This window comes from Odontomachus brunneus, unplaced genomic scaffold (genome assembly GCF_010583005.1).
Source record: "Odontomachus brunneus isolate Ranch 3 - 2012 unplaced genomic scaffold, Obru_v1 Obru_scaffold_013, whole genome shotgun sequence".
Lineage (NCBI taxonomy): Eukaryota > Metazoa > Arthropoda > Insecta > Hymenoptera > Formicidae > Odontomachus > Odontomachus brunneus.
The window spans coordinates 1,239,475-1,260,263 of record NW_022639463.1 but is presented as its reverse complement, the minus strand read 5'-3'; the positions used below and the strand labels follow the sequence as shown (position 1 = coordinate 1,260,263).

At 39.6% G+C, this 20,789-nt stretch overlaps 2 protein-coding genes across 4 annotated transcripts in view; one reads left to right on the top strand and one right to left on the bottom strand.

The window, feature by feature from the left end:
- Positions 1–20,789, bottom strand: part of LOC116840978 (follistatin-related protein 5-like) — a 39,885-nt gene that overhangs the window by 16,968 nt on the left and 2,128 nt on the right. The gene's annotated exons all lie outside the window — the stretch shown is intronic.
- On the top strand, positions 7–20,149 carry LOC116841075 (acyl-CoA desaturase 2-like). Its single transcript, XM_032808593.1, has 9 exons — positions 7–1,051; positions 2,492–2,913; positions 4,028–4,342; positions 4,814–4,986; positions 15,732–15,968; positions 16,650–16,780; positions 16,875–17,080; positions 17,531–17,713; positions 18,616–20,149. Exons 1-9 carry the CDS (start codon positions 989–991, stop codon positions 18,872–18,874), a joined length of 1,989 nt encoding a protein of 662 aa, XP_032664484.1. The 5' UTR covers positions 7–988; the 3' UTR covers positions 18,875–20,149.

Here is a 20,789-nt window from a genome sequence, read left to right as displayed (position 1 = left end):
GGGGGGGGGGGGGAAGAGGGTGAAACCAATTTCAAATGCGTATCATATTCTAGCCACGAATTACAGTAATCGAGAGGAACCGGACACCGGATGGTGAACGGTAATTGCTACCTTCGCGTTGTATTATATTTGTCGAAATATTAACGCAAACGATAATGCAATCCGCTCAAATTGTTACCGATGCGATAGATCTGTATCCGCGAATACTACTGCTCGCGGCATTACGCCATTTAATTTTGACATGTAACATTCATTTCTTGTACAATGTAGCCAAGTAAGTCAATCTTTACGCTTTAATATAATCCTTTATGCATTCAAGCCCCGCAAGTTTGTGTGACGTACTATACGCAAATCAAATAAACGGAAAAATATGTGATTGACCGCCATGCTGGCTTCCGATATTATTTCGAAATGCCACATTACTGCATACCTGCAATCGGTATCCGATAAAAAAAGAAATGAATTTTTCTCATTAATCAAAATTTAAAATTGAAGTCAGCTCGCATAAAACGTAAACAGGCGGTCGTTGACCTCAATGTTCTCCCGTCCGCCCTCATGTTCCACTTTCCACGAGTGCGAGGCACCGTATACTCGTAGTTATTTTCCGTTCTTACAAGGTATGCAGTGAAGTAAGGCTGAAGTTGAGTTTCCCGATACAGTCATGAATATATAGTTTTGCCCAAAAACAAACGCGTTTATATAAATCCGCGTATGACGGCCCTTAGCCTTTGCTTTCGAGCAAACGCAGAGATCCATTGGATATCGATGTGCATTTCGAGGTGAGCAACAGGCGTTAGCTTCGGCTAGTTTCGGGTACATGTTGCGCTCGAGCAAATTATAGTATATGGAAACAAGATACCGGTAAAATACGGTTTCTAACCGGTCTAATCTCAGCGTTACACCAAACCAGTCGTAATGTCAACGCGAGGTGGAACAATGAAATAAGATCACGACTCACACGATGTCACAGTCTATTAACTAATGAATAATGGCTTCACTTATCTCGTCAAACGATGCGCACTTAATGATGCTGGAGATCGTTGTGGACAACGTGAGTGAATATTCTCTCTGTTTCGATCTGATAATCAAAAACACACATTTCGTTGAATTTATGACGCTTTGCATATGAGAATGTGTACCGATCGTTATTGCAGATTGTAAGTGCAATAATAGTATATTGCGAGTACAGACGCACATATAATCTCCATCTCTTTATCATAGCGCTGTCATATAAATTTCGCATATATCAGTAGAAACGTATCGTGCTATGTAAAGTACATTCCGATTAGTCTTCAAAGGATAGAGTTTATTTTCACAGTCGCACTCGAATGAAAAATGCATTAAGGTTTCTGAGTACTCGCCGCGACCATGTTGGATTGTGACGTCAGAAGCGAGAAATGACACGCTGAAAATTCTAGCGTGCCAATTTTAAAGGCCGCAGAAATTTCCTTAATCACAAAAAGGCTATTTACTTGAAAATTTATAGATATTTTTATAACGCCATATTACATAAAACCAATTGACACTTAAAGATGAAGAATGCAACTTTAAAAAAAAATATATGAAACATATATAATATATAAATATATTTAACAAATATATATATTGACTTATATATATATTGACATATATAAATATATTTAACAAATATATATATTGACTTAACATGAAGATTTTTAATCGCAACGTCAAGACTGATTTCAACAATGTCTCCTAAATGGTGTCCGCTAAGCAGTAAATGGGGCTGCACGGCATAAACAATTGTAAAAGGAAGACAGAAATTTTTTACTCTCAAATTTCGATCTCTTTTGACTATATAGAAACAGCAGGTGTTTCAACAATATTATAGACATGATACATTTAAATATGATTTTTATTCATTTAATACATTTAAATTTGGAATTTTTATTAAAATTAAAGTTAAAATTGAAATTAAATTAAAATTGAAAATTTTAGGATTAAATAAAATTGAAATTTTTAAATATAACGATAAATTTAAAGCGAAAGATCGGTGCGTCACACATCTATGACGCTACATATATACTTGTTATGTATACAAATATATAGCGAACATATATACCTACTATTAATTTTACGGCTATTTATTGACTATCAAGAGAGAAGGATATCCAGATAACACAGAGAATTCGAAAAGAATTCAGTCATATGTCACCAATTCTGAATTCATTTTCAGATGCAAAAAGAATTCTTCAGAGTTCAGTTCAGTGGAAAGAATTCTTTTTGCATCTATAAATGAATTCAAAATTGGTGACATACGACTGAATTCTTTTCTCTGTGCTATTTGGGTAGTTCCCAAAGTATTTTACAAGTATGCTCAAACGATTTTTCATACAAATATCTTTTTATTTGAAAATGGCACGCAAAGATTTCAGATATGCGTTTTCTCGCCTTTCACGTCATCAACTAAGAGTTGTCCACGGCGAGAGATCAAGAGCCTTAATATTTATCGATTATCAATATGCAACGACAGGTCTTTGTCCCCTGGGAAAAGGAATACGACCAACTGGTTTTAAAGAACACGAAAGTCGACTGTTGTATATTCGGAAAGGAATTGGTGACAATACAACCGAATCGACGCGATTACCGTTCTTATCGCGGCTCCAACGACCAGAAGGAGAAATTTTACGGCGGTGTCTCCATCGTTTACGGTAAATCAGCAAGCTTCTTCGAAAAAGAAATCAACAACCTCAATATCACCATATCGGTAATGAAGATTGTGGCCGATAGTTTGTTGAAAGAGTACGAGGATTGGGGTTTAGAGAAATGCCAATATATAGGCTTCATCAATGTGCCAGTCAGTGATCTTCTAAACAGCATCAGAGAGCAAATGCATAAGAGGAACAAATTGAAGAAACACTTGTCGGACTTCTACAAACGGCAGATTATTTCGAGGTATGATAAAGCTAAAAATTGAAATATCGTCGAGAGAGAGAGAGAGAGAGAGAGAGAGAGAGAGAGAGAGAGAGAGAGACAAAGGGAGAGAGAGCGAGAGAAAAAAAGAGAGAAATTATAATATATTAATAAACATTAAATATTTTATAACATTTTTTAGTTATACAATTTTAATTAAGTGTAAAATGCATAGAAATTATGAATAACAATGTAACAGATTAGAATCATTTCTCATACGCGGATCATTGGGAATACATTTTGTAAACAATTTCGAGAGAGAGAGAGAGAGAGAGAGAGAGAGAGAGAGAGAGAGAGAGGACTGTTGTTGATATGTGAGAAATGACTATTTATCTAGTCCAAGACTCTCTTCGATTTAGTCATTTGATCACTTTTGTTTGTCAGCTATCTATTAACATAAACAGATACAGATCTTTGAAGACATTGCTATCATTGTTGCATTACACAACACGACACATCTTGATACCGACTAATGATACTGTTAGAAAGTTACAGAATAAGTCTACAGACCAGGTGTTACCCAGTAAACATCGACCAACAGTCAAATTACATCAATGTTATAATCAACAATGTAACTGTTACATAACACATGCGTTACATTGCATTTACATTGTTGAGCAAGAAATTATAACATTGATGTTATGTTACTGATAGTTAATGTTTATTAAGTATATGAAACTTGTCGGAAAGGTTTCCGATCGCGATAATTGCGTTTTTTCTCTAAAAAGAAATAATAACGTAAATCTAGGGTGCAATTAAGAAATGACTCTAATCGAAATAATCAGATGTCTATTCTAATATATACGTAACAATTTTTTTTCTAAGAAGAACGCAATTATTCCCAGAATCGATTTCGACAATCGGAATCGATTTCCAACAATTCCATAGTAGCTATCCGCAGCTGTCGAAAAAACAGCGGACATTAAAGATATGCGTGTGTCTTTACTTGTCGCAGCTGCATTGCAAAAATATACAAGGAAATCTCGGGTTATTTAGTCCCAAGTCATTAGCGAATTTGACATAATTAGGCGTTATGTTGAACTTTACTTAAGCACAATCCCGCGGGTCTACTAAAACGCAGTGATTGTGATTTAAGGTCCACGATGGGAACTTACACTTTGCTAATAGGAGAGAACGCGAAAGTCAAGGATGAAGAGTACGCAGTAGAAACCGATGCCAAAATAACGATCTACCTTCGTATCAGTTACCTCGGCAAAAGTATTGTAACAGAGATCGGACATTTGAAAAGTGAAATCGAATCGTTTAGTGTTCGTGCGGAGCTAGACGAGGAAGAGCCGTATCGGATGCAAGAGGTGACACGGAAGGCTCTTGAAAGCGGTTCCTGGGACGGCAGTTTCTCTCGTATTCTTTCTTGCTTTAAGTGTCTTCTCAAGAAATTAGCCAGAAATTAGCGTCCAACTGGTAATCAGCTAATGATACCGCGCAGTTTATCGATATAAAAATACAGATGTCACTTAACAATTTCTTTTCTTCATCTTAGAGAAGACACAAGGAGAGACACTTAATTTTAATCCAGGAATGAAATTCTTGCTTCTGCAGATAAAACCGCAAAATCCACATTCTATGCATTCGCAGCAACTTTATGTATGTACACGGGTAAAACAAACGCCCGATAGAAACACATTTCCGATATCTTCGGAATGAGATTAAAAAGAAAATGAACGATTCGTTGTATTTTTATTCGTTGAAACTGATGCAATTCAAAACGAGCCGATTGCATGTATAAATCCACATAAATGTGACAAACGTTAGAATTTTGCAAACCAAGTCGCACTCTGATATTTGTCAATAACAACAGGAGGACTCAGGGTAGCCGGTGCATTTGACGCAACTGACGCGACAATGATCGCGGATGATGAAGTACTAGAATCGCGACAACAGCCGTTGCAGATGCAACGAATGGCGTTGGTACAATCGCGCCCAAGATAGCTGCTGCAGATGCAGCAAATGGCGTTGATACAATTGTCACCGCGGCGGTTCCTGCAGATGCAGCGAATGGCGCTGAAACACCTACGACAAGAATAGCTGCTGAAGGTGCAGCGAATAACGTTAATACAATTGTGACAAGAATAGTTGTTGCAGATGTAGCGAATGGCGACGATATAATTGCGGCAAGAGTAGCTGCTGAATGTGCAGTGACAGACTGATAGCGGCTGGAATAGCTGCTGCAGGTATTGCTGCAGTTCCTCTAATGGCGATCAAAACGACGTCCTTAACGAATATATTTCGACATACAGCCCGATCTAAATCGTTCTGACATAAAATGTATTATGTAAAAAGCAGCGATAAATATATCCTTAACATTTTTTAATCCTCTCCTCTGCAGTCTGTATAAATGCTGCAAGAAAACATATCGCGCGTGGAACAGAAATAGGCGCAAATAGTTATTTCGTAAAAGTAGTTATTTCGTAAAAGTAGTAGGCGCAAATAGTAGTTTCGTTTGTAAATTGACGCGAGTGATGCAAGTACGTGAGAAAAGAGATACGAATTTTCTTTTTCTATAAATGTCGATGGTAGTCCTTATGCCGCTGCTGTCGCAGAAGCGAAAGCGAAAGCGATAAGGGACAAGATAACTCTAAGAAAAGCTGCATTGAGCAAATCGAAACGCGGCGGTACAGTAACAATTGGTATCGCGGAAGGAAGGAAGGAAGAGAACCCGCGCTCCGTCGCCTCTGTTCTCGTGTCTGCAAACGTATCCTTTGTGCTGTCGATTGCAACTCCATCCAACTTGTTTCAACTACTACCTCGACATTTCACCTTGTTATTGTTATAGGACGGCGCGTCCTCTTCAATATTTTCAATACAATCCTTTCTGTGTGTAACGAGTTTGCGCGCACTATGACCTCTGTCATTCGCAACTTCGATCTATCAAGAATTGACTCTCTCTCTCTCTCTCCCCCCTCCTCTTGGGAACTACGAAACTTTCAGACCATTTATCTTTCCGTAACTTAATTTCTATTTTTTCTAACATTATATTTCAAATATTGTGTGTGTGTGTGTGTATATGTATGTATGTATGTATGTATATATGTATACACACACACACACACACACACACACACACAATACAATATATATATATATATATATATTTAATTATATAATAATAATTATTATTACATCTACGTTAAAAAGAATTTTTTCATTTTTGCATCTTTTTACTTTTTTATTTGTAAAAATGTTTCCCACCGACTTTCTTATTAAAACCGCCCCAATCGACTGCTGACCTGGTTACTTCGACACCGTCAATAATATTACCCAGCACTTTTCTCGAATTAAGGTTCATTCTTTATACATTTTTTTTTCCTAATTTTATGTTCTTTACAAAATCGCGGGTACTAAAATAGAATGGCGACACGACCGACTTTCTTTAGACATCACGTTTTATATCTACGTGGCGCAACCTTGTGCAACATAATACGCAATGCTGCTTTTGATCTCCGAACAGTGGTTGAGAGATGTATTGCGTTCAACCATAGAAACGCAATTGAAATGATTGGTTTGACAACACTCTGTGTTACTGTACGAAAGAATAAGATAAGAGAGGGGATAAGAGAGAGGTTTTGTGGGATTAAAAAATTTTAAAAATATTCACAGACCCCTTTTTATATCACGTTATAATAAGAAATACTAAAAAAAAGTTCTACCTATGATTAAATCACATTTTAGTACACCTGATTATTTAGATAACTTGCTGCTCAAGTAAATCAAGGTAAAAAACGTAAGAGTGTGTGTCGTCTAACATGAATTGGACATGAGAAATAAGCACAACATTTCTAATTCTATGTATTTAAATGTACATTTCCTATTTGAGAATATGATTGACACATTGTATATCAGATCTACGTTACACGGAAACAGCTTGGATTGCGTATTTATTTTTCTAGCGCTATTATACGAATCTCGTAACATGAGCGACTCGTTCATCCGGATCCGAATGACGACGATAATTGTGGAAAAACAGAAGATCAAGCTTGAGTGAAATCTCCATCGACCGGGTGAAATGCAAGTACTTAAATCCGCAGAATGACGGAATCAGATCGAACAAATAATCGAGCGGCAGCCGAGTACTTAAGGTGTGATGTTTCATATATGCTAGGCTGTGTGAAAGTTCTCCATATTTTAATTACACTTGAGAAAGTGATGGAGGATCTCTCCTTGAAATCGAGTGAGACTATTCTCACAGACACACCTAAGAGACTCTATGGGGTTTCGCTGGAGTTGCATGTTAAAAAAATGGTATAAGAAAGCCAGCAGTAACAACAGCACCGATCGACGTACAGTACCGACCGAATGTTGTTCGCTACCAATGTGAAAGTTTGCCAGTCTAAATAAGAAATTGAACGATTTTAAAAAATATCGATCTGAAGAAATATTCATCTCGAGGTTTAGAAGTGTCAACATTGTACCTCCAATGACGTATATAGATTCAAGTGTTTAGAGCATTTAGATAAACCTGTTAGCATTCTCCTGTTCGCCAATCGACAATTATCTGTCCGCGCACAATGTCTGACAAGTTGGCAAAGCGTGACGTTTAAAAACAAGAGAGAGCTTGAGTAATCGTGTTTAACGAAAATGTGGTATCGCAAGATTTCATCTTTGCTGTGATATGGGAACAATATAACGGTACAGATATTGTGAGGAAATTGATCCCAATAATAATCTCACTTTCACTAGAAAACATAAGAGAAGTCTAGGGACCAACGATACCACTCCGATGGGATTCCGTTTAAAACAGTTCCGTGATAGCGCTGTCCTGATATGAATTTTTCCATACGACATGTAAGGCGACAAACAATTCCGATGTCGAAAGTTTAATGGTTGAACGGTCAAGTGGAGTGAACGTTTTCATCACTCTATACTCGTAAAGAAATTCTTCACACTATAGTGACGTGTTCTTGACAGATTCCCAAGGAAGAAAGCCTAGCCACCAGTTTTATCATGAAGCCCGTTTTACTCTCCTCTTCACACTTCGCAAGCTGCGCCATTATCGTAGTTTCTATCGATCTACCGTCTATCTTTAGTAAGTTCGTTCACACCGGCTACAACATTATTGCATCGTTTACGTAACGGTAGGCGTGTGTGTCGCCATCAACGGACAATTTATCAATGTTACAAAAAAAGGAGACACTGCATCCGACGTTTTATAGAAATCCAAAGGGTAGGAGTGAGGAAGGGAGGGAGGAGGAGAAGAAGGAGGAGGAGGAAGAAGATAGAAAACCGGAGAGAAGTAGCGAAAGGTTCGGAGGGAAAGGTTGACGGGCGAGATGTGTTCGTCTGCAACAATTTCGTCCCGCGAATCGTGGCGCACGAGCGTTCTCCCTCCACGGTATGCGGTCGATTCCTAAGCGATATCCGGGCGTTACGGGATCCCTTATAAACACCGTGCCTGTCTCGCGAGACGTTTTCCACGGGTTCGACGGGAAGTAATGCGGTGCTCACGTCGATACTGCTCCCATAGTCACTGTTCTGTCTAGTTTATCCGGCGGATAGCTTTTCCGGACCCTCGCATTTGCGTGCATCGACCCATTCGCAGTAAGTACAGTACGCGCAACAGTTACCATTAATCGCTTGGAAGCGCGGCACTTCGATTGCACACGGTGATGCGAACTCGAGTTTCGAAGTTAACAACGGCAACTTTTACCCTTACATGGAAATAACACCTACCCGCGCCCGTGATTTATATCGCGCGCTGCTCCACTCGGCGGCGGCGGAAATATCGAGACGAGAGGCTGCATGCAGAGCTCGCTGCTCGTACACGCGCGATTTTGCCGTAAATGATTTATAAGTAGGATCTCGCTCTCGGACAAGTTCGGGACAAATAAGTTTCCTTCGGAACTCTTCAATTGGAGCGCATCGAAAATTGCATCGGGGAACTTCGCGGTGGAGAACAAATATTATTATTCCACGGATTTTGCACCTCCCGCCACCATTATCCTCTTAGTCTACGGGTATTAATTTATCCTGTTACTATCTTTTTATGAAATTGTCGGAACAAGTTTGTTTCGGCGTGCGCAAAATTGGAATGAAGAAGTTTCGGGATTACCAGTCGCGTTTTACAATGTGCTCGACACAGAAACGGTAACGCGGCAAGTGGAAAGTTTCGGCATATTCGGGGCGGCTTCACAGTTTCGTCGGATTTTGCTTTTGGTGCCATTAACATCGTGCACAGTGATGCATTAATAAAGTACCTTTCGGGATTTTCTAATAATAATGTGACTCAGAGTTTCCTTTGGGTCACGGATCAGCTTCCCATTTGACGAATCGGCTTATGCCATAAAGCCACGAATGAGGTGGATACGATTACAACACTCTTCCGCTCTTGATGAATGTTCGGAACACCGCTCGCTAAATTTCCGAGAGCGGAATTGCCGGCCCTACAAAGCCTTTTTGGCGTACGCGCAGCAGCCGAGATTGTCAAAGCGAACGAAGGCTGGGGTCAATAAAGGCCACGAGAATTGTGCATAGTTACACGTGTCCAAACGGCTTTTACGTAATGCACAAAAGGAACGAAGCATCCTGTACGCGCAAATGAGTGTGTCGATCGTTTCGAATTGAAGACGACTGAACAATTCGCGTGTTTATGTGTCCGAGAAAGGGTGAACCCGGGAGCGATTTTTATCTTATCGGTACGCCGTATCCGCGCTCACCGGAAGGCAGTATATATACGACCAGAGCATAATCGAAGCGCAGACAGTGCAGAAGTAATAGCATTACTTATCGACATAAGTTCCAGCATCGACCCCGTTCCGTCACAATCGACGCGAATTGATATACTTTCGGAATAAGCCACTAGCATGATTTTCCTCTTATCGAACGGTAACTTTGACGAGGCTCTCATCGAAGTTATCGACCCGATATGTCGAAGATTCTGCCGTGTCATGCTTCTTCAGAGTAACAAAGAAGCATCTCCGCAAAGAACATCTGCACGTGCAATATCGCAACGTGTATAATATTCTGCATGTTAAGAAACACTTCACAAACAATATCCAATAACTATTAGCGATATCAATTTTGGGGACACGGGTATCTTGAGTACTAACCGAGTATACAACTCTTTCGGGTATTATCCGAGTACTCGAATGTCTTCTTGATCTTCTCTTCGTACTTTCACACGCAGATCTATAAAGGATATATTTTTATGTAAAGAAAAGCATGTTTCTTTTTCATAAAATTTCCTGATTTCTCGAGTACGTGAATGAGTTTGAATACTTTATTATTCCCGAATACCCGGATAATATTCATACACGGAAAAAAATAATTTGCTGTAGCAGCAAATTTGCTACATAAGGACAGTTAAATATAATTCGCTGTGTTAGCTACTTTTTCTTTGCTGCAGGAACCTATTTTCTTGTTATGATAACAAGAAAATCTGCTCCTACAACAAGAAAAGTGCCTAACGTAGCAAATTTACTACAGGATGGAAATTTACTACAGATTTTCTTGTTACCATAGCAAGGAAATTGGCTCCTGCCACAAAAAAGTAGCTAATACAGCAAATTATGTTTAGTTGTTCACATGTAGCAGACCTTTTTTTCCGTCTAAGTTTGAGTACTAGAGTATTCTCGTGTTACAATAATAATAATAATAATAATATAAGTAAGAATACTAAATAATATTAATATTAATTAATAAAAATAATTAATAATTGCAGAACAAAAATCCGTCACACACATGCACGCACGCAGGCACACATACACACAGTAATAACTCTCAATTTTGACAGTTGTTGAGCTCTCAACCTCATTGTGTCTAAACTGTTGATTAATTTCAGATATCTGATTATTGATTTATCTAATGATAACAAAGGACAAATGAATTGCTGTCTCGTTACTACTTATTGAAAATTCTTTCCACGTTTTTCTTAACACAAATGACATTGCATACACGTAAATATTCACTGTTTAGTTTCCCTGATAATAATTATAAATGAATGTAAGTCCCAAGTAGTAACCGGATATATGAATACTCGCGAGTTATATTAACAGTACACGGAGAAAAATAATTTTGCTCTTTTAGCAAAATCGTCGTTGCTACCGCACATTCGTAGTGACAGCAAAAAAATTTAGTTGGCTAATTTTACAAATTTTATTCGTTATCAGAGCAGAAGCTCCATTTCGTTGCCAAGATAGACAAAATTTGTTGAGTTATTTATCCTAAAAATCACGTTAATTTGCTATTGATGCAAAATTGCTAATATTTTCACAAAAAAAATGTTGCATTTTACAACAAGACAGTTATACGTGTAGACATTAATACAGTTGCTTCGACTTTTATAGTACACAATATTTAAAAAATATTTTAAAAATATTTTGTAAATATTTAATATTCGGGAAATTAAGAAATATTATGATAAATATTTAAAAAATATTTATGAAAATTATTTCCCATAAATAATCAAAACACAGTTTTACTTAAATGAAATCATGTTTTTATTATTTATGACAAATATTCTTCATAAATATCTTTTTATATTTATATTTATCATAATGTTTTCCATATCCGACATATTCCGACGTTAAAGTATTAATAGAAAATTTAATATATCTATATTTCTAAAATATTTTCTAAATATTGTGTGCTGTCTAAGTAATATAGCAAAAAGTTATATCGTTCATGTAGCAAAACTATATCGTTTATTTAGCAATTATGTGTTGCTATAATATCAAATTCAATTTGCTAATTGGACAAGAACTAATTTGTTCTTACAGCAAAATAATTTGTAGGTTCAGCAAATTATATCCAGTAAATAGTGATTAGTACTCTTAGCAAATCCTTTCGCTGTCCATATAATAACGAAAAGATTTTTCTACACCAAGAGAAAATTTGCTGAGCGAGCAAATTATTTTTCGTCGCGTACTAATAAAAAAAATGTATATTAACTCGTGGATAACACGTTTTTTACTAAGTAAACGGAGAAAAATAATTTTGCTCTTTTAGCAAAATCGTCGTTGCTACTGCAAATTATATTCGTAATGACACCAAAAAAATTTAGTTGACGTAACTAATTTTACAAATTATTCGTTATCAGAACAGAAGTAGTTTCGTTGCTAGGATAGAAAAAATTTGTTGAGTATATTTGTCCCAAAAATCACGTTAATTTGCTATTGATGCAAAATGATGTATCCTTAGCAAATTTATTTGCTATCGGAGCAAAACTGCAACTGCTTATATAAATCCATCGTGGTTTTTATAACAAAATAATTTATAGATTCAGCAAATTATATCCAGCAAATAATGATTAGTACTCTCAGTACATTTTTTTGCTATCCATATAATAACGAAAAAATTTTGCTAGACCAGCAGAAAATTTGCTGGGCCAGCAAATTACTTTTCTCCGTGTGAAATTATTTAAGTCAAATTATTTCATGTGGATACTTGTGTAAATAACTTTACAGCCGCTTGCGCAATCATACTTTCTTACTCGATGCTTCGGAGCCGAACGCGATTTAGCGTGCATTTTCGTTGGGTTAAGCCCGAGGTGGGATTACAGAAAGGGGGTTGTAAACCGCGAATCCAGAGCAATGCAGGCGGCAGCGATAGCGGCGCATTATCCGCATTTACACCGGTTAGAAATCCCCCGGCTGGTTCATACATATTAACGTAAGTCATTGCAATGGCGGTGGCGCGCGCGCGGATCCTTACGATCTGCACGCGGGAAACAAAACGGCCGGGAAATCGCGACCGCGATTTTACGGAGAGCACGCCCATTTTCCGCTATTATGCCGTAAATCACAACGGGTCGCTTGAAGCATGAGCGGGCGAATAAAACCGGGCAAGGACAAAATGTTTGCGAAGATGTTGCCGCAATCGCGCGAATTAAGCGCGTCTTGAGCCGGCTAAAGTGACCAAGTGTGCCGCTTTTTGTCTTTGGACATGAATTACGTGCCGCTCGATCTCTCCCAGTAAAATAAAATTTTAAACTCTCGATAGAATGCGTGAAGAGATGGGAACCTAAAATACACGTCGCGCTGAAAGAGAGAAATACGAGGTACTGCATCTTGTTAGAGTCTCGCACAGGAGGAAGATATGAAATATCGTGCTCGGGTTTAGACTTTAATAAAGCGTAGAGGTAAACAATCAGTTAGCAAACGTCAAAGGTAACGCACGGAAAATCAAAGACGAAAAGGTCTCCTGAGAATGTAAGGAAAACAACGTGAATTCGATCTTCAATCGCTCCCTTTTACGCTCGCCTTTAATAAAAGATAATATTACCACACTAATATAGCACTGGGAATTTAACTTTTGTTAAAAATCGCCGAGCACTTTTAGTATATTTGACCTCCTATTAACACACTTATGCAATTTTACTTGTAAGACAACCCTATTAATAATCAAGTCCAAATTTAACGTTAAGTAAAAAAAATATATTTCAAGTAAAACCTTCATGTAAGATCCCAACTAAAATTAAATCGACTTCACGCAGGCAACCTAAAATTAAATTATCCTGACGGGAATACGGAAACAATGTCCGCAGTATGAAATGACTCTAACAGAGTAGTTTCACCATGAAAACGTTGATTTCAACATAGTTGCGTTAACATATTCCTACAAAGATTTGCCAAAGATTTATAAAAATTTTGAATATGTGATACATTTTAATTCAGCAAAAATTATAATTGAAAGTGTATAGTTATTATTATCATAAAATAAAATTAGTAGCAACAGATAACTTTCATCTTTGACGTCAAGTGACGCGTTAATCGGTCTAATAGTTTCTTTCCGATATAATCGGCTCTCTCAGTCATGACAAGCGTTCATAAAAATCCAATTGGAGTGTTTATGTACTTTACGTGAGAAAATCTCGCCGTTAAGTTAAACGACCGCGAAGTTAATAGGGGTAATAAAGCGCTAATGGATATCGACGATATCGCGCCATTGCAGATAAGAGGCTTCAGAAAACTCCCTAGACACATTTGCAGAACCGTTTCGGCGACGTCATCGTAAGAAAAGTTCTTATTACGCGAGCGCTCGTAATTGCAATTGATAGCGCATTTATTACAAGTCCTGCGATTAGACCTTGATTACCATTTCCACTTCGGAAGTCGCAACACGTTGAATCACGTTGCGTGACGGACATTCGTGTATAATGATTGGCCCCAGGAAATGTGAGCGAATAATCGTCGCGGGACGAGATTTCATACGTTTTTGCGTGCACTTTCACTGTGCACTCCAATCGAGTTCCTATCGATCGGAAATTGGACACGCCGCCGTTATAACAAATTGCCTTCATTCGAATAAAAATGCATCCGCCACAGGTGTTTCCGCCAGCGATTGTTTAATCGAGCGAATAGGTTTGCGGTTCACCGTGTCACGCGCGGGACTTTTGTTTGATGCCGTGGGTTATCTGCGAAAGCAAATGGAGTAATTGTAAACTCGTGTGAAAAAAAATACGTCGCGAGGTAAACATTTAGAACGGATCTCATCTCTCTGTGTGTACATCATAATGCACCGTGCAACGTCAGCTACGAGAGGTCTGCACGCTCTTTTATTATAAATATTTATTTAGTATATGGAAGACATAGCAGTGAAACAAAGAGAGTCCCTCTGGGCAAGCCTTTGTTTCATTTTTTTTTTTTTTTTAATTCACGTTATTATTTATTTGTAAAAGGAGGTCCGTCACGTTGATTTCATGCGTGGAATTTGAGGAAGACATGTATTTCGAGAGTTTCTCTAACATCATAATTTATGCCTATGTGTACCTTCTTGTCGGATCGTTTTATGTGGGACATGTAGGAACGCGCATCAGCGTGACGAAACCACAAATACATCGTGACAGCGCTGCTACATAGCACTTTTAACGGATAATTTGCTCTCACTTTCGCGACGAAGTCGGTCAAACGCATGTCGGCGATTTGTACTAACGGGAAATAAACCGGTCGGCGATCGCCTTGGCGTATGATCACCTTGGCCAAGAACTTGCATCCTATGCAACCAGCAATGCCACTTACCTCGTCTTGAAAGAAAGAGAGAGAGAGAGAGAGAGAGACAGAGATAGTGGGAGAGAAAGAGAGGGAGAGTCAGGCATGTAGAATTATTGCTCGTTCTAATCAACTCGCTGGTGCGAAACGCCTGGATGCGCACACATGAACGAGAAAATGCATTACGATCGCTGACGCGTGACGGGAAGCACGTCGTCGCTTATTTAGACGCCCGTCTAATGCGGATAATTATATCGGGCCGTCTCGACGGCAGTTACGGCTAACAATGGCTGCTTGTTAACACGAGACTGCCCTGTAATGAGTACCGGTACGAAAACCTCGCTCGGATCGTTCGTCCGCCATGTAATTTTAGCAAATAACACGTTACCTAACGAAATTGCAGTAGAATGTAATAGAAGCTTTTACTTATTTTTCCGGTGTTCGACCCTCTCCCGTGTAAAAAACAACCCCCGTATGCGAATGAGCACGATTTCTATCCTGTGTGTGTGTGTGTGTGTGTGTGTGTGTGTGTGTGTGTGTGTGTGTGTGTGTGTTTTTGCCGTGCGTCTCGATCCGTATGGATTGATCGGGAAAAATTTGAAAATTGCCGCTCGAATCGAAAGAGATCAAACGAATTACAGCGCACGCAAGAAGACACGGCAAATTGGCTGCGGACTCGGTGATTTATCGCGGGTAGTTTCTCCCGAGATAGCGCGAATTTTTTTCCGAAAGCCTCTCGCGCGCCCGCCCCGGGATTGGTTGTATATGTTTCCAAACACGCGCGCGACAAATAAACGAGCGCGCCAACGCGCGGATGAGATAAACAAACGTACCATGGCCGCAAACATTTTGTTTCAGCAATGTACAGTTCGACGATAACCGAATACGAGGACAATAAAGGCCAAAAGTCAGTGCAGCCGGAAATGGAAAATGGCACGGATTCGATTCTCCGTCAAAAGCTGCCAAAAGAGCACATACCGGCGGAGCAGCCATTAATTTGGCGCAATATCATTGTTCTCGCTATAGTGCACGTCATGGGAGTGTATTTGTTCATTACGCAATATCGTAATGTGAAATTTTGGACCTGGATATTTGGTGAGTATTCATTATTAAACCGCCAATTAATTTTCTACCATAATTTGCGTTAAGTACTTTCCATCGCAATTCAGTCGGCAGTTGAGGTCGCCCTGTTTCTTGAAAGATGAGATACTCTCGAAATCAAACGAAAAATGCGCGAACGATGTTGTGTTCTAGTAGCAAAATCTCTAACATTCGATGCATAAAAGATACACAACTTTTGCCCGTAAACATTTTTAACCCTCCGAGTAGCAACTCACCACCTTTGGTCCGTGAGTGTCGACTTTTCCCCCCTCGGAGCGCGAGAAAATCTCCAAGAATCATCGAAACTTCCCTTACCATTCAAGCTAAAGACCACATAGTATTTTTTGTGAAAAAAAACCCGCTAAGTAATTTGCTCTTAATGACTTTTAAATAAAACCACCTCGAGGAACGAGCACTTCTTAGAACGAACCAAATGACTTGGTTGCCACGCGGAGGATTAATGATAACTCGTCAAAGTTGAGGATCGCTCGAGGGAAACTGTTGATCGATGCTCTTTACTTTCTTCTCGCGAGAATTTTCATCCAGCATTTAATAAATGTAATATCTACGCTTTCACATATCGATCCCGTTGTCTGTGTATCTCCTCCGCGTGCCTCGAGCTTATTGGAAAGGTGCAGTTCGGCCTCAATATCGTTTTTAATTTTTCACATTCAGGTGTAACAACTGGACACGCGGCCGGTCTCGGCATCACAGCGGGTGCTCATCGTCTCTGGGCGCACAGAAGCTACAACGCCAAACTACCACTCAGAATATTGCTCATGACTCTGTACTGCATGGCCGGTCAGGTGAGGCCCCGAGATAGTAGCGCGATTGTAACGTACGCTAGTGAAAGAAAATATTTAGCAAGGCGTTACCCAAAGAGATATTCCCTCTTTGCAGTTACAGCCGTCCAAATGGATACGCATCCATCGTACCCATCACAAGTACACGGACACTTCCGCGGATCCGCACGACGCATCTCGTGGCTTTTTCTATTCTCACATTGGCTGGGTGATGATGAGGATTCATCCAGCGGTCAAGGAGTACGGTAAAACTGTAGACATGAGTGACGTCCAAGCCGATCCAGTCATACGCTTCGCTGACAAGTGAGTTCGATATTTCGCGATCGTATCGACGAGAGAGGGAATTCGCTCCGGAAATACTCGGGAAAAATCCGCTACGGAAGTATGAATTAATACTCTGTGTCAGTATAAATCAATTATTTCTAGACTTATACATCGGACAGTTTGAAAATCGTTAAAAGGTTGCGCGGTCATATTCCGTCTCCTTCGGCTTACCTCCAGAAGTAGTTGATGATGAATTCGAATCATTTCGTAATTATCAAAGAGCCTAGAAAGTTCGATATTCTTACCGCAAAATACGAATTAAACAAATTCAGTCGCGAGAAAGAGAGAGAGAAAGGGAGGAGAATGGGATTGAGCGCAATTATTTTGATTGATGTACTTGGGAAACCTGCGAATCGTAAAAAAAGACGCAACACCGTTAGGTATATTAAACGCGAGAATGCTTCGCTCACTCACTGTCTTTTATTGCAGATATTTTATGGTAATCATGCCGATAATGACCTTTGTTTTGCCGGGGGTGATACCAGTCTACGTATGGAACGAAACATGGACCGTAGCATTCAGCAGCATGATCGTCCGCTACATATGGTTATTGAACGCGACTTGTTCCGTCAACAGCTTCGCTCACATATGGGGCTATCGACCGTACAACAGGTACGCGGTAATCTCTTGGATTCACATTTACGTGATTACCGTCGAGATCGGCCAGCACAGCGTTCGGATTGTGCTCAGATATAAATGAGAGAATATCACGATTTGGCGCGAGAGAAAGCTTGCGCGTGTGTCTTTCATCGTAGGATTTTCGTGAGATCAAACGGAATAATGCCGTTTCCCGTGAAAAAGAAAAATCGATTTACGAGCGTTCGGAGAGCGCAGCGCTTGGAGAAAGAAACGCGGTTGATCTAGGAGATTGGAGAATGTATCGAGTTTTAAATGAAAAACGCGCTCAAAAGAGTAACTCGCGCGCCTCAATTTGCTCCAGTAACTTTTAACTGCAGTCACCCAGAGGTGATTAATCTTGCGAGCAAGCGCTATACTTTTTCAAGAACAAGAGTTTGTAGCTTGAATCTGATTCATCCGCCAATTCAATTTGCTTTTGTTGTAAATGGTAAAACATTTCGTGTCATTTCGAGTGATGCAAGATTGCGAGCTTAATCTCTACGGAGAGACGGTGCTTCTAAATTTCTTACAACGCAATCAATAAAATGGAGGTATAAATGTACTCGAGATCAATACCCTTATCTTTGCGCTGGAGACACAGAATCGCTCAAATTTAGCACCAAGTCAGAAAGTATACTCACAAAGAAGTAGTCCATCTCATCACGAGGAGTGCGAGTATAGATTCCTTTCGAACGAAGCGATACGTGCATGTATCGAGAGCGTTGTCCTCGAAGGGATAAATTTGCCTAGGAGAGAGTTTTATACGAAGACGCTTAATAGATGGAAGCTGTAAGCTGTGTTGTTCCGCTTGAATAATCTGTTGCATGAGATTCCGTGCAGAACTTGGTTCGCCCAGATCAAGCGGTGAAACTTCCCTCCCTTCCTTCTTGTTCCAGAAATATTAAGCCAACGGAAAATACGATGGTGTCCATAGTTTCCCTCGGTGAGGGTTGGCACAATTATCATCATTGCTTCCCGTGGGACTATAAAACCTCGGAGTTTGGCCGTTTCAATCCGTCGGCCGGCTTTATAAAATTCATGGCTCGGTTGGGATGGGCGTATGATCTGAAGACATCGAGTGAAGAGATCGTCCACAGGTTCTACGCGAATAAAGGCGACGGCACGCCGTGCCCCATAACGAAACGCCAGTCGTGATGACCCCGGCGGATAATTCCGAGATTGTAAATTCTCTCAAAGGGAAAGGAAAGAGGGGAAAATTAAAGAAAGAAAGAAAGAGATGAGAGTAACGATCTCGTGTTGCCAATTTAGCGACAGGGAGTCGGACTAGTGCGGTTGTCTCGACTCAGGAACTCGTTGTGACAATATTTCGATGTATCGTATTTAGAAATTTGAGAAAATTCGCTTCAAGAGCGTACATGTGCACGCTCAAATTGCAGGTTTTAATCAATCCATACGTCATTTTAATTATACACTGAGTCAGCGTAACAGAAAAGTTCTGTTGGGTTTCCAGTAACGTTTCATTTTACTGCATTCGGTGAAAACGAATTATTTATAAACCCAGTGAACGTTGTCGTTGTCTATAATCCTTCGTCTACGGTGTGCCTGACGGTATATTTTTATCCTAGATATAGTATAGCCGTCCGGTTTGCCGTCAAAGAAGACGGAAAATCGAAATGACATTTCGTGAAAATCGACATTTTCACTGTACACTTTAGATTCGCTTGCCGACTTTAGTCGTATTTTTATGAATTAGATACCAAAAATTCTGTTTTCTTTCCGTTGCACACCAAATAATATAACGCTTGTTATTCTTCTCCGCCTCCAGCCAACACGGCTGCTCTTTCTTTCCGCTTCGAACACTAAATAAAGTAGCGCGACGTTTCCAGTTACATCCTTCACAGGATCTGTGTATCTTTCGAACTAAGAGAGCAATATGGAACACGACGGATTGTATTATTTCGATTTTCAATGCTACCCCTTTTACGAGCGAATTATCCGGCTGAACTTTCATGAGTGATGCGCATCGCCTAATTATATTTGCAGATTATGTTTATATTATCGCTCTCTCCCTCATATGTAAAATGTATATAGAACGTAATGGATACATATTGACATGTACACTTTCATAAGTTGAATCAATAACAACACAAGTATTCAAAGATTTTACAACTAATGGGACAGCTCATAACTGTTACAAATAAATATGACAATATTTGCGAATAGTATTTGCGAATAACTCGTAAATTACAACAGCTCTATATAAAGCGAGGTTTCAAAGAGCATAACAAGTGATATCGCAGGTCGCAAAGCTCTATCCATATTATTTCGGTACATTGTTAAAACGGTGCTGTTAATTTAATGTATTTAATTTCTATGTATTTATCCGCGACTACACGACATCCATAATGTAACCATTTCATTTTGAAACGGTACTAAAAGCTTTAATTACATGATAGAATTGATAAAAGATGTTACGTGTTATTGATTAAAAAGTGGAAAAAACAACAAAAGCAAAGTCACGTTTGAGTTCCCGAAAGTCCCGTCGTAATTGAAAACCCCGGATTTTTTTCATTACAGGTGCTTTGGCCGATAAAAGGGTTAATATTTCCCGCGCCGTGTCTTCTGACTCCGCATGAATTTTCCCTCGGTCTGACGACGAGGTATTTTAAGCGCAGTAGAATTTTAATAAAGGCTTTATCACACACGCACACACATACACACAAACACGAGATCCCTATCGGGGACGTATCACACGCGGGGCCGCACGCCTCGGTGACCTCTGCGGTCAACGATTTATATAAACGCCCTACATACGCGAAGTCACGTTTCGCCGATAAAAAAAGAACGAGAGACGCCAGAAAAGTGTTATCGATCCGGATAGCCTGACGTCGCGCCGTTTCAGCCTCTCCCTCCCTCCTCCACCGGGGGTTAAATTTAGTATTTATCATCGCGTATTCCGCGGAGTCTACAGGTAGCGCCTGCGCGACTTGCCCGTGTCGCTCGTCACGCAGCTCTATATGCGCATATATGCCTATACATCCGTACACACACACACACACACACACACACACACACACACATGTATTTATGCATATATAAATATATGTAT

Excerpts from the sequence above, each read along its gene's own strand:
- LOC116841075 (XM_032808593.1), top strand. The coding sequence starts at position 989 with ATGGCTTCACTTATCTCGTCAAACGATGCGCACTTAATGATGCTGGAG. Across the intron at positions 4,987-15,731 it reads GACAAGAATAGCTGCTGAAG|CAATGTACAGTTCGACGATA; the intron begins GTGCAGCGAATA and ends ATTTTGTTTCAG. Across the intron at positions 17,714-18,615 it reads GGCTATCGACCGTACAACAG|AAATATTAAGCCAACGGAAA; the intron begins GTACGCGGTAAT and ends TTCTTGTTCCAG.